This window comes from Natator depressus, chromosome 5, assembly GCF_965152275.1.
Source record: "Natator depressus isolate rNatDep1 chromosome 5, rNatDep2.hap1, whole genome shotgun sequence".
NCBI classification, from domain to species: Eukaryota; Metazoa; Chordata; order Testudines; family Cheloniidae; genus Natator; species Natator depressus.
Genome location: NC_134238.1, coordinates 111,802,784 through 111,819,557, shown reverse-complemented (window position 1 = coordinate 111,819,557; position 16,774 = coordinate 111,802,784). Strand labels below are relative to the sequence as shown.

The 16,774-nt window shown below is 46.6% G+C and overlaps 1 protein-coding gene across 1 annotated transcript; it reads right to left on the bottom strand.

Annotated features, from left to right (window-relative positions):
- Positions 1-539: 539 nt before the first annotated feature.
- DMRTA1 (DMRT like family A1) lies at positions 540-12,941 on the bottom strand. The gene is given in 6 exon segments (XM_074953812.1): positions 540-1,599; positions 4,636-5,101; positions 5,103-5,297; positions 6,460-6,520; positions 11,513-11,951; positions 12,531-12,941. Coding segments are annotated over 6 exon segments (2,415 nt in total). The 5' UTR covers positions 12,937-12,941; the 3' UTR covers positions 540-751.
- Between the last annotated feature and the right edge of the window lie 3,833 nt (positions 12,942-16,774).

The following is a 16,774-nucleotide window of genomic DNA, read 5'->3' as shown; positions in this document are numbered from 1 at the left end:
ATTCTCAGAATGAAGTATGTGCATACATTTTTACAGGATCAGGGCCTTAGACACCCAAAAGAAGAGCCTGATTTTCAAAAGTGTTAGCACCCTGCAATCTCTATTTACTTCAGTAAGATCATCTGAAAAATCACGTTGCTTATTTTAGTGCTAACTATGGATTTGTCAACTTAACATTAAGGACTCATTTTTGAAAGTCTTAGTCTTAAGTCTCCAAAGTCAATGATGTAAACAAAAATAAGTAAACAGAGTTGATTAAACATTTTTTTTTTTTAAAGGGAGACGAAAGTTAATGGACTTTCCTTATAATTCAACTATTTCTGTTCACAGACAAATATATCCTAGTTATTGTTTCATTTACAAAACAATTTGAAGACATTATACAAACAAAATATATGTATAATAAAAAACTCAGTTTCAAAATCAGTGCTAATTTTTAAACCAGCTCTTCACAGCAGATATTCTGGATGGAAAAATACATAATTTAAAGTATTTTCTTTTTTGCTTAAAAATATTTGAGTTTTGCAAGCCATTCTACATTAAAATTTAAAAAAAAAAATCACATTCAAAAGGTGTATAAAGCCTCATTATGTTCTTTTAAAAAGGAACTGGAAGTGTTCTGCCACCTCTAATAGAATATTCTATGGACTGTGGGATTAAAGCATCCTTTGAGGCTCGATATACTAGTCCAGATGTCATCACAGCTGCATATTTTGGAAGTGCATTACGAAAGGGAATATGCTAAAAGGCACTACTGGTTTTCTTGATTTAACCTTGAGAAAATTCCACTGCTAGTGACTGACTCTTTACTCGGAAAGTAAGAAGCATCCTTGAACGCTCCTGAAAAGGAGTAGTCCATTGCTGGGTGAAAAGGCAAAGCTGGAACGAGTCCAGGTGTTAAGTAGGGTGACATAAATCCAGGCAGCCCTCTTCCAGGGGTGGAATAAGCCAGTTTTAGAGGGCTAATCCCCAGTCTAGGGTTTAGGCTATAAAGATTTGTTGCACTTCCAAATGATGTAGAACCGGTTTGAAGAGGGGAGAAAGCTGATGTATTGCCAAATGCTCCAACACCTAATCCTGTGAGGCTAAAACTAGAGGCTCTGTGTAAGGCATTAAATTCAGATCGAGATGGGTTTGCAAAGTCTTTGACATTTTGTTTATTCTCTTTCCTATTCAAGATCTGTTCTATGGCTTGGACCACATCTCCTTTGCAGAACTGCAGGATACTCTCCAGCTTGCTTCGTTTATGACTAGGAAAGACTTTGGTGAGAATGCCAAGTGGGTCTCTGTGTCTTGAAGCAGCAGCAGGCAGACTGGAACGGGGGGCAGCAAAATCCTTGGACCATTCACTTTCATTTCCTGATTCCATGTCTGAAGAAGAAAGGGATCCTGAACTTTCTACACCTTCCAACTGCTGCTCCGGACTAGGACACTGAACATTCTCTTCCTTTTCTGAGATTTCCAGCCCAGATGACTTCACTCTACAGCTTCCACTAGCTTCTGCTGACTCAGGCGAAGATATCAGGGGAGGAGGATGTGATAGGACTACAGGACCTTCTAACACCCTGAAGTACGAGTCATACTTCTGCACCTGTTCTTCTGGGAAATAAAAATAAAAAAAAAAAAAAAAAGATTAAATTTAGTCTAAAGCTCCCCAACTAGCCTTCAAAAGTCTTATAAATAGCTACCAAAATTTCCACACAGTACACATTACACTTCCCAGGAAAAGATATAGGGTGAAATCCGAGCCCCACTGAAGTAAACAGTAAATTTGGCAAGGACTCCAACGAAGCCATGATTTTATCCCTTGGTATTCAAAGCAACGAACAGTGTAATTAAGACTGAAATCTGAAAAGTGACCAAATAAAAAAATTGCACCTTTGTACTCAAGGGATCCTTGCCCAGATTCTCATTCATTTCAATGGAGCTGTGCTGGTATACAATAAGAAAACATCAGACTCTCCCTGTTTATTTAGTTATATTAGCTCACTTTAGTGATGAAACAGCCATGCTGGCTCTGCAGGGCTAAGAGAGCAGGCAGAATTATCTTCCTTCTTGTTCTTCACCAACAGAATTCCTTCCTAAGTTCAGACTTTCATTAGAATGCTCAGTGCCATTTTGTGCGGAAATTTGAGGAAATTCCCTCCAGTTGATTTTGAGTTAGGGGGAGACTGGGGAGAGGAAGCAGAAAATCAGCTTAGTCCTCCCCACTCTTTAGTTACTTTTATGCTCATGAAGAAGAAAAATGACTCATTTTAAAAAAAAAACTGAACAATGAGTAATCCTCACTGAGTAACATTCTTTCATCTAAAGGGAAAGATCCAGATTTTCTTATTTTTAGCTGAGATACAGACATAGGAGGCAACTGAAATTAAAATGAATAATGATGCAAGACTTCCCAAATTGTTCAGCATAGTACTTACATCATGTCAATACCTTTTTTGGGAGGCAATAAGTATATACTGGACATGCCCAGAACAAAAATCTAGGCCCCTATCCTTCTATTGCTCCCATGCAGGTAAACATTTGTGCCTGCAAAGTCACACTGATTTCACTGGGACTCTCCATGGGCACAAGATTCCACCTGTGCACACAAATTACAGAATTAAGGCTTTAATGGTTAATTAGAGGAAAATACACATAATTTCTTTGTAGCATATATGTGGGGTTTTCTGTTTTGGGGGGTTTATTAATTTAAATTTTCAAAGGGTTATTTTTAGCAATTTTTGCACTTTAGGTAGATGTTCAAAAATCGAGGGTTCCCCCCCCCCCCCCCCAAGGCTCTCTCTTTGTAAATACTGAAATGAGTAATCTCTTAGTAAATGTTAAAGGAACATGACAATTTCAAACAGCATGACGCTAAAGTGTACTAGGGAACCTCTAGTGTACTACAGCAAGATCTACATAGACCAATTAAGGCTGAGCATGTTAGTACTTTTTAGAAATCACACCCACTATAGTCCGCATTACTGTTCTATAGAGACAAGTTATTAAATACAAGTAACCATTTCTGGTGCTTATTGGATAAAAACTGATTTATTATCAGTTAAAACCTAAAATCAGAAACCCTACAAACATGTAAATATTGAAAACTTTCTCATATTTGTACAATCCTGTTAGCAACCATCCCACATAGATTTTCAGTGTTTAAAAACTAAGGCTCCAATCCTGCAAAGGCTTATAAGCCTATGTAGTCCTGTAAGGGCTGATTCTGCACCCACTAAAGTAAACAAGAGTTTTGCCACTGATTTCAATGATGCTTAAGCCTTTGCAGGATCAGAGACCACTGAATGATCTCCCATACATGCATGATCAAATACCCAAATGTGTATGCGAGTCTTTCAGTTAACTTTGCTGTATATCAAAACTATTGCCAAAAGCAAGGATTAAGGACCTGATGCTGCCACCCTTAGTCACTATAGTCCAGCGTAGTGTAAATGGACTTCATCCTTAAGTATGAATTTGCAAGATAAATTTTTTAACAAAAATGCAAGAAAATCAGCAGAAACCACAGTTTGCTTTGTTTTTGTTTTTTAAAAAAGCTATCCACTTCTTTGTGGCATCATGACACCAACTTCATAAACACAATATTCCTAAACTTACAAAATGTTTTTTGTTTTTTAAAAAACTGATAGTCTCTTATTTTATTTGTAAAAGCTGCATGACGTATATTACACGGATAACATATTGCTTACTATACTTAATATGCAACACAGTATCCTGCATAATAACATAACATTGCACATTTAGCATTTATATATACATGCAAAAATAAAGACCCTGATCTCACAAACACTTGAGTGCTTATTTGAATTATCCCACTGAAGTCAGTGGGACTACTCGTGCTTAAACTTAAACACATGCATAAAAGTTGACAAAACTGAGGCCATATATTGCTGATATTATCTTGAACTTATTAATACACTGCATATTGCATTAAATATGACATTTCCTATTTTACTGCATAACATATTGCATTTTGTTAGATCATATGTGTGCACAAACACATACTCCAAAATGCAATATATTACACATGAAACAGATAACAGGAAATTGCATATTTAATAAAAAGCATAAAAGTGTTTATATGCTGTGCATATCATTCATGCACGGTATTGTAAGAGAGAAAAACTGAAGGCCAGAGTGTAACACCACGATCTAGAGTCACAAAGGGATTTGGGCACCCAACTGCCTCTTTAGGCACCTAAGTATATACTGCCTATATACGCATAAATATGCAATACATACGTACATACACTGTACTGGTAAAACACGCAACCTTGGCTAGATTTTTAGAAGAGCTCCGTGCATGAGGCTCTTCTGAAAATCTGGCAGTAAGCGTCAAGATAGGACCCGCTGGGTGCGGAGCACTGAAAATAAGGTTCTGGTTTGGGAGCCTACGCGGGGGCAGCGCTCTTTTAGGGTATCTGCCCCCTAACGCGTGGGGAACATCAGGGCAGCTCCCCGTATGGACAGGCGCCGCCGTCTGTCCGCACGGCCGCTGCCCAGCCCCGCCAGTGCGCGCACACACTTCGGGGAAATCGTGGCCACGCTGAAGTCAGCATCTGCTGCAGAGGGGCCAGGATTGAGGGGCCCCCCGCTCCGCCCCACGCGCTCCCCGCCCCGCTCGCGCACCTCTTCTCCCCGGCTGGAGCTCCGCGCTCACGCCCCCGCCCGCCGGCGCCCGCCCGCGCGCGGCGGGCGGGCGCTGCTGGAGGAGGTGCTGGAGCCCCCGGGCCTCGCTCTCCTCCTGCGCCTGCTGCCGGCGCAGCGCCACCTGCGCGGCCATGACCCGCTGGCGCTCGGCGATCAGCGCGCACTTGGCGCAGGCACAGTCCCGCCAGCGGCAGAAGCGCTTGTGGCCCTTGAGCGCGGACACCACGCCGTGGTTGCGGCAGCGGGCGCACTTCGGGGTCCGCGGGGAGCAGGCGCCGCGCTCCGGGCCCCCAACCGCCGGGCAGCAGGGGCTGGAGGAACCGCCAGTGGCCGCGGCTGCGGCCGCCGCTGCCCGCAAGAAGAGGCTGGGCGGGCGGAGGAAGGCGGGGGGCAGCCCCGGAGAGCTGCCCGGCTCCATGGCCGGTCACCGCACAGCTCCCGGGGAGGAGGGCGCAGCGCCTGTGGGCCTGGCCGGGGGAGAGCCGCCGCCGTCTGCCCCCTCTCGCCTCCCGGTGCGGGGAGTTAAGCGTCTCTCCCGGGTGGAGCAGGGCGCAGCGCCACGCCCCTTGCAAAGGGACAGCCCCCAAAAGAGGGGCGGGATGGTAGCGCGTGGGGCCCCCACTGCTCCCCTCCTGGGCACACTGACGAGAGGGTGGGATTAATTTGTGAGAGTGCGAGTTCAGGTAAATGCTGAGAGAGCGGCGAGAGCTGCAGGTGTCTCCCTCCTGCACAGCACTTCCCTGGTTCCTTCCAGCCTGACTCAGGGCTCAGTTCTGCAAACACAAATAGGGGCCCGCCCCTCAACTGGGATGGGGGAGACTCAGGTTCAGTTCCCCCTTTTGCCGAAGGAGATGAAAGGATTTCAGAAAAGCCATAAAAAGAAAAGGAGGACTTGTGGCACTTTAGAAACTAACAAATTTGTTTGAGCAAAAGCCATGGAGTTTAATGCTAGAAGGGACCACCAGATTATGTACTCCAGAGGTTCTCAAACTGTGGGGTGGGCCTGGCAAGGGAGGCTTTTTTTCTTTTAAAGAAGTCTGACGGTCAGCCCCAGGTGACTGGGACTCCTGCAGCAGGGCCATGCACACCTGGGAGGTGGAGATAAAGGGGAAAGCCAAAGCTCTGCCACCTGGCCTCAGGCTCTCCTTCCTCCCCTGCCCCTGCCAGTCCCTCACCTGGAGGCAGTAAAGTTGTCAGCCCCCAGAAGGAGCAGCAATGGTGCCACGCTGCCTTCAGAGCTGGGCACTTAGCTGGCAGCTGCTGCTCTCTGCTCTGCCTCCAGAACTGGGGGGTGGTATATGTACTTGGAGGGAGGCGCATAAATGACTATGGACACAAAGGGGGACCCAATCAAAACACTTATCTAACCTGTAGATCACAGAACACCATCACCCTAAACTTAAAGCCAAAGTTAGACCAAAGTACTAAGTCTACAGGAGACTAAACTATTATGTGGAACAGGAAAACAATAGACGAGACTGAGGTGTACCAGGGCCTGAGGCCCTCATGATGGCAGGGAAAGGATTGAGACATACCCAGATAATCCCAGTAAGTGACCTGCACCCACTCACTGCAGAGGAAGGCAAAAACCCGCCAAGGTCACTGCCAATCTGCTCTGGGGGAAAATTCCATCCTGACCTCACATGTGGTGAGCAGGTGAGCAAGAACTAACCAGCGAAGCACCTAAGAAAGAGGATGCTCTGTACCACCTCAGGGTCCTGACCCTTCTATCCTATATCCCATTTCCAGCCATGGCTATTCCTGATGCTTTGGATGAAGTTTAAAAGAAACCCAGAATATTACAGGTAAGGGGTAATCCCTTCCTGACTCCTGCAGGTAGCCATCTGAAACCATGAAGCATGAGCTTTAGAGACATAGGACAAAGTGAGACCCAGGGGTATAGAGCCTTGCCCCCTACCATCACAAGCAACCCCCTCATACAACTGCACTCATAAATTTGTCCAGCTCTCTCTTGAAAGTAATTAAATTCTTTGTCCCCACAACTCTTATTGGGAGGCTGTTCCAGAACCTCACCCCTTTGGTGATTAGAAACCTTCTAATTTCCAGCCAGAATTTGTTCATGGCCAGTTCACATCCATTTGTTCTTGTGCAAACATCCAGTAGCATAAATAGCTCTTCACCCTCCCTGGTATTTACACATCTAGCATATGTATAGAGAGCAGTCAGATCCCCTCTCAGCTTTTTTTTTTTTTTGATAGACTAAACAAGCCAAGCTCTTCCAGTCTCCTCTTGTAAGACAGACCCTCCATTCCCCGATCATTCTCGTAGCTCTCTCTGCACCTGTTTCTATGTAAATTCATCTTTCTTGAACATGGGTGACCACAACAGTACACAGTATTCCACATGAGGTTTTATCAGTGCCTTGGATAGAGGCATTAATTCTGTGTGGCTACTAGAAATGCCTCACCTGACACATCCTATGATCTCATTTGCCTTTTTCAAAGCCGCATCACACTGATGGCTTATCGTCATCCTGTGATCAACCCACACATCTAGCTTTCTGTTCTCTGCTGTCACCTCCAACTGAGGAGGCCCCAGTTTGTAACAGAAATTCTTCTTAGACCCTAAGTGCATGACTTTGCACCATTGAATTTTATCCTAGTTCTCTCTCCCCCGGCCCCAGTCTTCAAGGTCATCCAGATCTTCCTGTATAATATTCCAATCCCCTGATTTGAAGAGGGGTCTCCCACCTCGCTCTGGGAGAGCTCTAACCACCTAGCTATAGGATATTTGGATTTGGGGCTCCCTCAGTTTCTCCTGTTGAAGCTGTTCCACTGTGGCTAAAGAGACATTAGAGCAGGGGGACTGGACCCTGAGTCTCCCTCCTCCCAGGTGGGTGCCCTAACAAGTAGGCTACAGGATTGGGCCCCACACATGAGATAAGTGGGTAAATGCCTATCTTCCCTCTGTTCATGGATTGCTCGGGAGACAGGGAGACAGGCATTCTGACACCTAGGGTATGTCTACACTACGGAATAAGGTCGAATTTATAGAAGTCGGTTTTTTAGAAATCGGTTTTATATATTCGAGTGTGTGTGTCCCCACAGAAGTGCATTAAGTGCATTAACTCGGCGGAGTGCTTCCACAGTACCGAGGCTAGAGTCGACTTCTGGAGCGTTGCACTGTGGGTAGCTATCCCACAGTTCCCGCAGTCTCCGCTGCCCATTGGAATTCTGGGTTGAGATCCCAATGCCTGATGGGGCTGAAACATTGTCGCGGGTGGTTCTGGGTACATATCGTCAGTCCCCCCCTTCCCTCCCTCCCTCCGTGAAGGCAAGGGCAGACAATTGTTTCGCGCCTTTTTTCCTGAGTTACCTGTGCGGACGCCATACCACCGCAAGCATGGAGCCTGCTCAGGTAACCGTCACCATATGTCTCCTGGGTGCTGGCAGACGCGGTACGGCATTGCTACACAGTAGCAGCAACCCATTGCCTTCTGGCAGCAGACGGTACAGTACGACTGGTAGCCGTCCTCGTCATGTCCGAGGTGTTCCTGGTCGCCTGTGTGAGGTCGATCAGGAGCGCCTGGGCAGACATGGGCGCAGGGACTAAATTTTTAGTGACTTGACCAGGTCATTTTTTTTAGTCCGGCAGTCAGTCCTATTGAACCGTCTTATGGTGAGCAGGCAGGCAATATGGATTGCTAGCAGTCCTATTGCACCGTCTTCTGCCGAGCAGCCATGAGATGTGGATGGCATGCAGTCCTTCTGCACCGTCTGCTGCTAGCCAAAGATGTAAAAGATAGATGGAGTGGATCAAAACAAGAAATAGACCAGATTTGTTTTGTACTCATTTGCCTTCTCCCCTGTCTAGGGGACTCATTCCTCTAGGTCACACTGCAGTCACGCACAGAGAAGGTGCAGCAAGGTAGATCTAGCCATGTATCAATCAGAGGCCAGGCTAACCTCCTTGTTCCAATAAGAACAATAACTTAGGTGCACCATTTCTTATTGGAACCCTCCGTGAACTCTACCCTTGTAAGCCGTGTCCTCAGTCGCCCCTCCCTGCGTCAGAGCAACGGCAAACAATCGTGCATCTGAGTTGAGAGTGCTGTCCAGAGCAGCCCAATGGAGCACTCTGATTGGGCTAAAACATTGTCGCGGGTGGTTCTGGGTACATATTGTCCGGCCCCCGTTCCCTCCCTCCCTCCGTGAAGGCAAGGGCAGACAATTGTTTCGCGCCTTTTTTCCTGAGTTACCTGTGCGGACGCCATACCACCGCAAGCATGGAGCCCGCTCAGGTAACCGTCACCGTATGTCTCCTGGGTGCTGGCAGACGCGGTACGGCATTGCTACACAGTAGCAGCAACCCATTGCCTTCTGGCAGCAGACGGTGCAGTATGACTGGTAGCCGTCCTCGTCATGTCCGAGGTGCTCCTGGCCACGTCGGCTGGGAGCGCCTGGGCAGACATGGGCGCAGGGACTAAATTTTTGGTGACTTGACCAGGTCATTCTCTTTAGTCCTGCAGTCAGTCGTATTGAACCGTCTAATGGTGAGCAGGCAGGCAATACGGATTGCTAGCAGTCGTATTGTACCATCTTCTGCCGGGCAGGCAAGAGATGATGATGGCTAGCAATCGTATTGTACCATCTTCTGCCGGGCAGGCAAGAGATGACGATGGCTAGCAATCGTATTGTACCATCTTCTGCCGGGCAGGCAAGAGATGACGATGGCTAGCAATCGTACTGTGCCATCTTCTGCCAGGCAGGCAAGAGATGAGGATGGCTAGCAGTCGTACTGTGCCATCTTCTGCCAAGCAGCCATGAGATGTGGATGGCTTGCAGTCCTTCTGCACCGTCTGCTGCCAGCCAAAGATGTAAAAGATAGATGGAGTGGATCAAAACAAGAAATAGACCAGATTTGTTTTGTACTCATTTGCCTCCTGCCCTGTCTAGGGGACTCATTCCTCTAGGTCACACTGCAGTCACTCACAGAGAAGGTGCTGCGAGGTAGATCTAGCCATGTATCAATCAGAGGCCAGGCTAACCTCCTTGTTCCAATAAGAACAATAACTTAGGTGCACCATTTCTTATTGGAACCCTCCGTGAAGTCCTGCCTGAACTACTCCTTGATGTAAAGCCACCCCCTTTGTGGATTTTAGCCTCCTGAAGCCAACCCTGTAAGCCGTGTCGTCAGTCGCCCCTCCCTCCGTCAGAGCAACGGCAGACAATCATTCCGCGCCTTTTTTCTGTGCGGACGCCATACCAAGGCAAGCATGGAGTCCGCTCAGCTCACTTTGGCAATTAGGAGCACATTAAACACCACACGCATTATCCAGCAGTATATGCAGCACCAGAACCTGGCAAAGCGCTACCGGGCGAGGAGGCGACGTCAGCGCGGTCACGTGAGTGATCAGGACATGGACACAGATTTCTCTGAAAGCATGGGCCCTGCCAATGCATGCATAATGGTGCTAATGGGGCAGGTTCATGCTGTGGAACGCCGATTCTGGGCTTGGGAAACAAGCACAGACTGGTGGGACCGCATAGTGTTGCAGGTCTGGGACGATTCCCAGTGGCTGCGAAACTTTCGCATGCGTAAGGGCACTTTCATGGAACTTTGTGACTTGCTTTCCCCTGCCCTGAAGCGCATGAATACCAAGATGAGAGCAGCCCTCACAGTTGAGAAACGAGTGGCGATAGCCCTGTGGAAGCTTGCAACGCCAGACAGCTACCGGTCAGTTGGGAATCAATTTGGAGTGGGCAAATCTACTGTGGGGGCTGCTGTGATGCAAGTAGCCCACGCAATCAAAGATCTGCTGATATCAAGGGTAGTGACCTTGGGAAATGTGCAGGTCATAGTGGATGGCTTTGCTGCAATGGGATTCCCTAACTGTGGTGGGGCCATAGACGGAACCCATATCCCTATCTTGGCACCGGAGCACCAAGCCGGCGAGTACATAAACCGCAAGGGGTACTTTTCAATAGTGCTGCAAGCTCTGGTGGATCACAAGGGACGTTTCACCAACATCAACGTGGGATGGCCGGGAAAGGTACATGACGCTCGCATCTTCAGGAACTCTGGTCTGTTTCAAAAGCTGCAGGAAGGGACTTTATTCCCAGACCAGAAAATAACTGTTGGTGATGTTGAAATGCCTATATGTATCCTTGGGGACCCAGCCTACCCCTTAATGCCATGGCTCATGAAGCCGTATACAGGCAGCCTGGACAGCAGTCAGGAGCTGTTCAACTACAGGCTGAGCAAGTGCAGAATGGTGGTAGAATGTGCATTTGGACGTTTAAAGGCGCGCTGGCGCAGTTTACTGACTCGGTTAGACCTCAGCGAAACCAATATTCCCACTGTTATTACTGCTTGCTGTGTGCTCCACAATATCTGTGAGAGTAAGGGGGAGACGTTTATGGCGGGGTGGGAGGTTGAGGCAAATCGCCTGGCTGCTGGTTATGCGCAGCCAGACACCAGGGCGGTTAGAAGAGCACAGGAGGGTGCGGTACGCATCAGAGAGGCTTTGAAAACCAGTTTCATGACTGGCCAGGCTACGGTGTGAAAGTTCTGTTTGTTTCTCCTTGATGAAACCCCCCGCCCCTTGGTTCACTCTACTTCCTTGTAAGCTAACCACCCTCCCCTCCTCCCTTTGATCACCTCTTGCAGAGGCAATAAAGTCATTGTTGCTTCACATTCATGCATTCTTTATTCATTCATCACACAAATAGGGGGATGACTACCAAGGTAGCCCAGGAGGGGTGGTGGAGGAGGGAAGGAAAATGCCACACAGCACTTTAAAAGTTTACAACTTTAAAATTTATTGAATGACAGCCTTCTTTTTTTGGGGCAATCCTCTGTGGTGGAGTGGCTGGTTGGCCGGTGGCCCCCCCACCGCGTTCTTGGGCGTCTGGGTGTGGAGGCTATGGAACTTGGGGAGGAGGGCGGTTGGTTACACAGGGGCTGTAGTGGCAGTCTGTGCTCCAGCTGCCTTTGCTGCAGCTCAACCATACACTGGAGCATACTGGTTTGGTCCTCCAGCAGCCTCAGCATTGAATCCTGCCTCCTCTCATCACGCTGTCGCCACATTCGAGCTTCAGCCCTCTCTTCAGCCCGCCACTTACTCTCTTCAGCCCGCCACCTCTCCTCCTGGTCATTTTGTGCTTTCCTGCAGTCTGACATTATTTGCCTCCACGCATTCGTCTGTGCTCTGTCAGTGTGGGAGGACAGCATGAGCTCGGAGAACATTTCATCTCGAGTGCGTTTTTTTTTCTTTCTAATCTTCACTAGCCTCTGGGAAGGAGAAGATCCTGTGATCATTGAAACACATGCAGCTGGTGGAGAAAAGAAAAGGGACAGCGGTATTTAAAAAGACACATTTTATAAAACACTGGCTACACTCTTTCAGGGTAAACCTTGCTGTTAACATTACATACATAGCACATGTGCTTTCGTTACAAGGTCGCATTTTGCCTCCCCCCACCGCGTGGCTACCCCCTCAACCCTCCCCCCTCCCTGTGGCTAACAGCGGGGAACATTTCTGTTCAGCTGCAGGCAAACAGCCCAGCAGGAATGGGCTCCTCTGAGTGTCCCCTGAAGAAAAGCACCCTATTTCAACCAGGTGACCATGGATTATATCTCACTCTCCTGAGGATAACACATGAACGGATGTTGCTTGAACGCCAGCAAACATACACTGCAATGCTTTGTTGTACAATGATTCCCGAGTACGTGTTACTGGCCTGGAGTGGTATAGTGTCCTACCATGAAGGACGCAATAAGTCTGCCCTCCCCAGAAACCTTTTGCAAAGGCTTTGGGAGTATATCCAGGAGAGCCGCGAATGCCAGGGCAGAGTAATCCTTTCACATGCTTGCTTTTAAACCATGTATAGTATTTTAAAAGGTACACTCACCGGAGGTCCCTTCTCCACCTGCTGGGTCCAGGAGGCAGCCTTGGGTGGGTTCAGGGGGTACTGGCTCCAGGTCCAGGGTGAGAAACAGTTCCTGGCTGTCGGGAAATCCGGTTTCTCCGCTTGCTTGCTGTGAGCTATCTACAACCTCCTCCTCATCATCATCTTCTTCGTCCCCAAAACCTGCTTCCGTATTGCCTCCATCTCCATTGAAGGAGTCAAACAACACGGCTGGGGTAGTGGTGGCTGAACCCCCTAAAATGGCATGCAGCTCATCATAGAAGCGGCATGTTTGGGGCTCTGACCCGGAGCGGCCGTTCGCCTCTCTGGTTTTCTGGTAGGCTTGCCTCAGCTCCTTCAGTTTCACGCGGCACTGCTTCGGGTCCCTGTTATGGCCTCTGTCCTTCATGCCCTGGGAGATTTTGACAAAGGTTTTGGCATTTCGAAAACTGGAACGGAGTTCTGATAGCACGGATTCCTCTCCCCATACAGCGATCAGATCCCGTACCTCCCGTTCGGTCCATGCTGGAGCTCTTTTGCGATTCTGAGACTCCATCATGGTCACTTCTGCTGATGAGCTCTGCATGGTCACCTGCAGCTTGCCACGCTGGCCAAACAGGAAATGAGATTCAAAAGTTCGCGGTTCTTTTCCTGTCTACCTGGCCAGTGCATCTGAGTTGAGAGTGCTGTCCAGAGCGGTCAAAATGGAGCACTCTGGGATAGCTCCCGGAGGCCAATACCGTCGAATTGTGTCCACAGTACCCCAAATTCGACCCGGCAAGGCCGATTTAAGCGCTAATCCGCTTGTCAGGGGTGGAGTAAGGAAATCGATTTTAAGAGCCCTTTAAGTCGAAATAAAGGGCTTCATCGTGTGGACGGGTGCAGGTTTACATCGATTTAATGCTGCTAAATTCGACCTAAAGTCCTAGTGTAGACCAGGGCCTAGAGTGGGGCAACAGTGCACAAGCTCAGAGGCAGGAACATAGGGGCTTAGGGAACTTTTACCCTGAAAACGCAGGCACCAAGTGAGTTTAGGTGCTCGCAAAGTTCACCAGGAGTTGTGTGTTTCGCAGTGAAGCCTAAAACTTGGATTTTGGCATCTAAGCAGTGCTTAATTTGTGCCAGGGCTGAGTCCTGGCCCTTCTAGGCTTGGCAGTTCATAGCCCCAGCACCTCTGCACTTGCTGGTTTCTGGCACCTCTTCCTTGACAAATTAAGCACTGCATTGCCTTGAATGGGTGCAAGCCCTTGGTGTTATAAATATAGATAATTACTAAAGTATTGTCAGAGCACTATATTTTGAAAAATCTCTATGAACAGCAGGAGTTGGGGTTACTAAGGTGACTATTCTGCTCCTTTTACGTAAGCAGGAGTTTCTCGGTTTCTCTCTTGCTGCACAGAAGGAGGGATATGCAAAACTTATGCTGTGGAATAATCCACTCAGCCTCCAGCCCATTTCTGCCAAGTTACTAATGATTTTAAGCAAGAGGACTGTAACATTCTAGCCTTGATGCACGTGTGCATACCTTTCTGCATCTATTAATGAGTCCATATACAGCACATAGCTAGGGGGAGAAATGGATTCCTAAAGGCACATCAGATATTTTTTCTGCTGTTAATCAGATTTTTAGCATCACACTAACTAGTAGAATGATGGGAATGGTTGTTGATGTGTCCTGTTCCAGAAAAAATAACATTAAGTCACCTTCATAATAGCCATATTTTCCTTTTCTTCAAGGTTCATGTTCATATTGTGCAACAGACCATTGTATTACAGGATCCTACCCTCTCCACTCATATTTTTACTGATTTAAGACTAATTTATGGGTGCTCCAGTACTGGTACATTGGTAGAGTAGTACTCCAGTACTGGTACATTGGTGAGTGAGAGAGGCTTGTCCTTCCCTCCTTAACGTGTTTCTGCATAGAGATTTATTCTTATTGCTTTTGCACAAAAGAGCCACAATGCTTCAGGCCAGCAGGTCTTGAGCACAAGAGGGAGAGGTGCTGTCTGGATTGGTCAGTGGCATGGCTTTGGCTGTGCTTCCGAGTAGCTGGCAATGTCACAAGGCCTCTTCTGGGTGGAAGTGAAAGCTATATCTTGTCTAAAAGCATAGCAAGGGCTGCTGGTGTGTGCTTATCCTGTCCCTCCCCTGACATTGACGTGGAAGGTAAATGCCTGCCCCGGCACTAGGGAGGCAGAAGACCTACTGCTGTTACCACTAGAAGTCTTCAGAGGCACTTTAAGCCAAAGTGCTCCGCAGCACCTTGCAGAGTCAAGTTCAAAATGGGAAATAAGGCTGGGCCTACTACTGTCAAAATGGAAGTAGCACCTCAGGTATACTGTTGTTCTGCATTCTTCAGGGGGAAAAGAGGCCACACTCTTCTTATATGGGTAGATTTACTCTACTCTTTCCAAGCAGCAAAAGCATAATACTGAAATTAAGGAAATCCATCACTTCTAAATTAATTTTTAGAACCTTGCCAGCTGGGCTGTAAGTCTGATTTTTTTTTTACTAAACTGTAGACTATAGATATTGGAAGGAATAGAAACACGATCGTCAACATTTGATATTTTGATTTTTATAGAAAATCCCAACTCACCCGCACAATAGATTCAGTATGGGGGTTTTGATCTTATTTTTGCCTGTGGATTCAATCCTGCAGTCCTTATTCATCCAAAACGCCTAGTGACTTCAGCAGCAGTTTTGCATTTGTAAGAACTGTAGGATTTGACCCACTATTTTGGTAAGAGATAGTAGTTTGGTCCAGCGTGATTTATCTGTTATTAGAAATAGTGTCTATTTTAAACTTTGTCTTCAGGCTGTCTGGAATTCCTTCTGCCAGAGATTCTTCCGGGACCTTCATTATCAGTGTTCCAATTAAAAGAGCTGGGCGATTAGAAAATGTTAGCCATTCACAACCAGAGCTCTGAATAGGAGACGAAGCCAGTTCCTCATTGGTTGCTTGCCACTCACATATTTCGGTTCTGGATCCTCTTTGAAATTCATTTCTTTTGTGAGCATAAGGTTGTTTTTATGAGGTGTTGTCAGGCCTCTGGCAGGATTATTGTGTGTGTTAGAAGGTGGTAGTTTTTGAACAAAGTCTTCAAAGTCAAGGCTTGGAAAATAAAAGCCTCAGATCAAAATCAAACACCATAAAATGCTTAATGTTGGGCCTCGTCTCAAAGCTCAGAGGCATGGCAGGTATTTTTTATTCAGCTTTATCATAATTAGAAAATTAACAGTTATGTCTACAGTTTTCTTGAAGTAATTAAAATAAATGATCAGCTATAATTTTCAAGATAAGATTTAGATCATGGGTAATGTTCAGTAAATTACTAAATATTAGTTATCTGTAATAACAGTTTGGGCCCTATTGTGCCATCAGTTTTTAAGTAGAACTCTTCACTGAAACCAATATGGTCCTTGGTCTCCCCTCTCTGCCACAAACTGAAATCAGCAGTAATAAGGAATGTCTGGCACATGACAATAATTTAATTTATGTGTCTCTTATTAATACAATTTTTAAAGCTGCCTTTTCTTTTTTTTTAAAAAAAATACACATCTTAAACTGGTAAGGCTGTGAAGCTGCTACCCTAGTCATTTTGATCCTAGAAATAAAGATGAGTCTGAATTCCTTTATGTTTTACCCATGTCACTTTTCCAGTCAAGATTCACAACACTCATACATTATTCATGAACACTTAATGAAAGAGCTTATTCCAAGTTCCTAGAATATCTTTGAAAAAGCCTTCCATCAAAAGAATGACACCCACATCACTAACACCCCCGTCTATACCTGAACCCCTACAAAACAACAAAAACAAAAAAAAATTAAATCAGAAACAAAACCCCTATTCCAAGCCGAATTTTGACCCTAAAAGGGGAGACATTCCAGAGACTCCATAAATTCCATTAAACATTTTTCTGTTGCTATTGATTTTACATGGAAAGCCCTCAGATACTATGGTGATGGGTGGCAGATAGACAGCCAGACAGATAGTGTAAGGTGGATGCTGAATGACCTGCATTAGATAGGTATACGAGCAACACTGTAGCCATATTTCATAGTAAGAGTTGAATTAAAAGAACAAAGCGTGTGCAAGGAAAACAGAAGAAATTCACATCACAGGGTTAAATGTGCCATATATCCTCTGACACAATATTAAGAAACTCATTAAAGTGGCTGCAAAGAGCAGCTGGGCTGCTCCCTAATGGGGCTGTTCTCAGCAATGCATGCTGGTTTT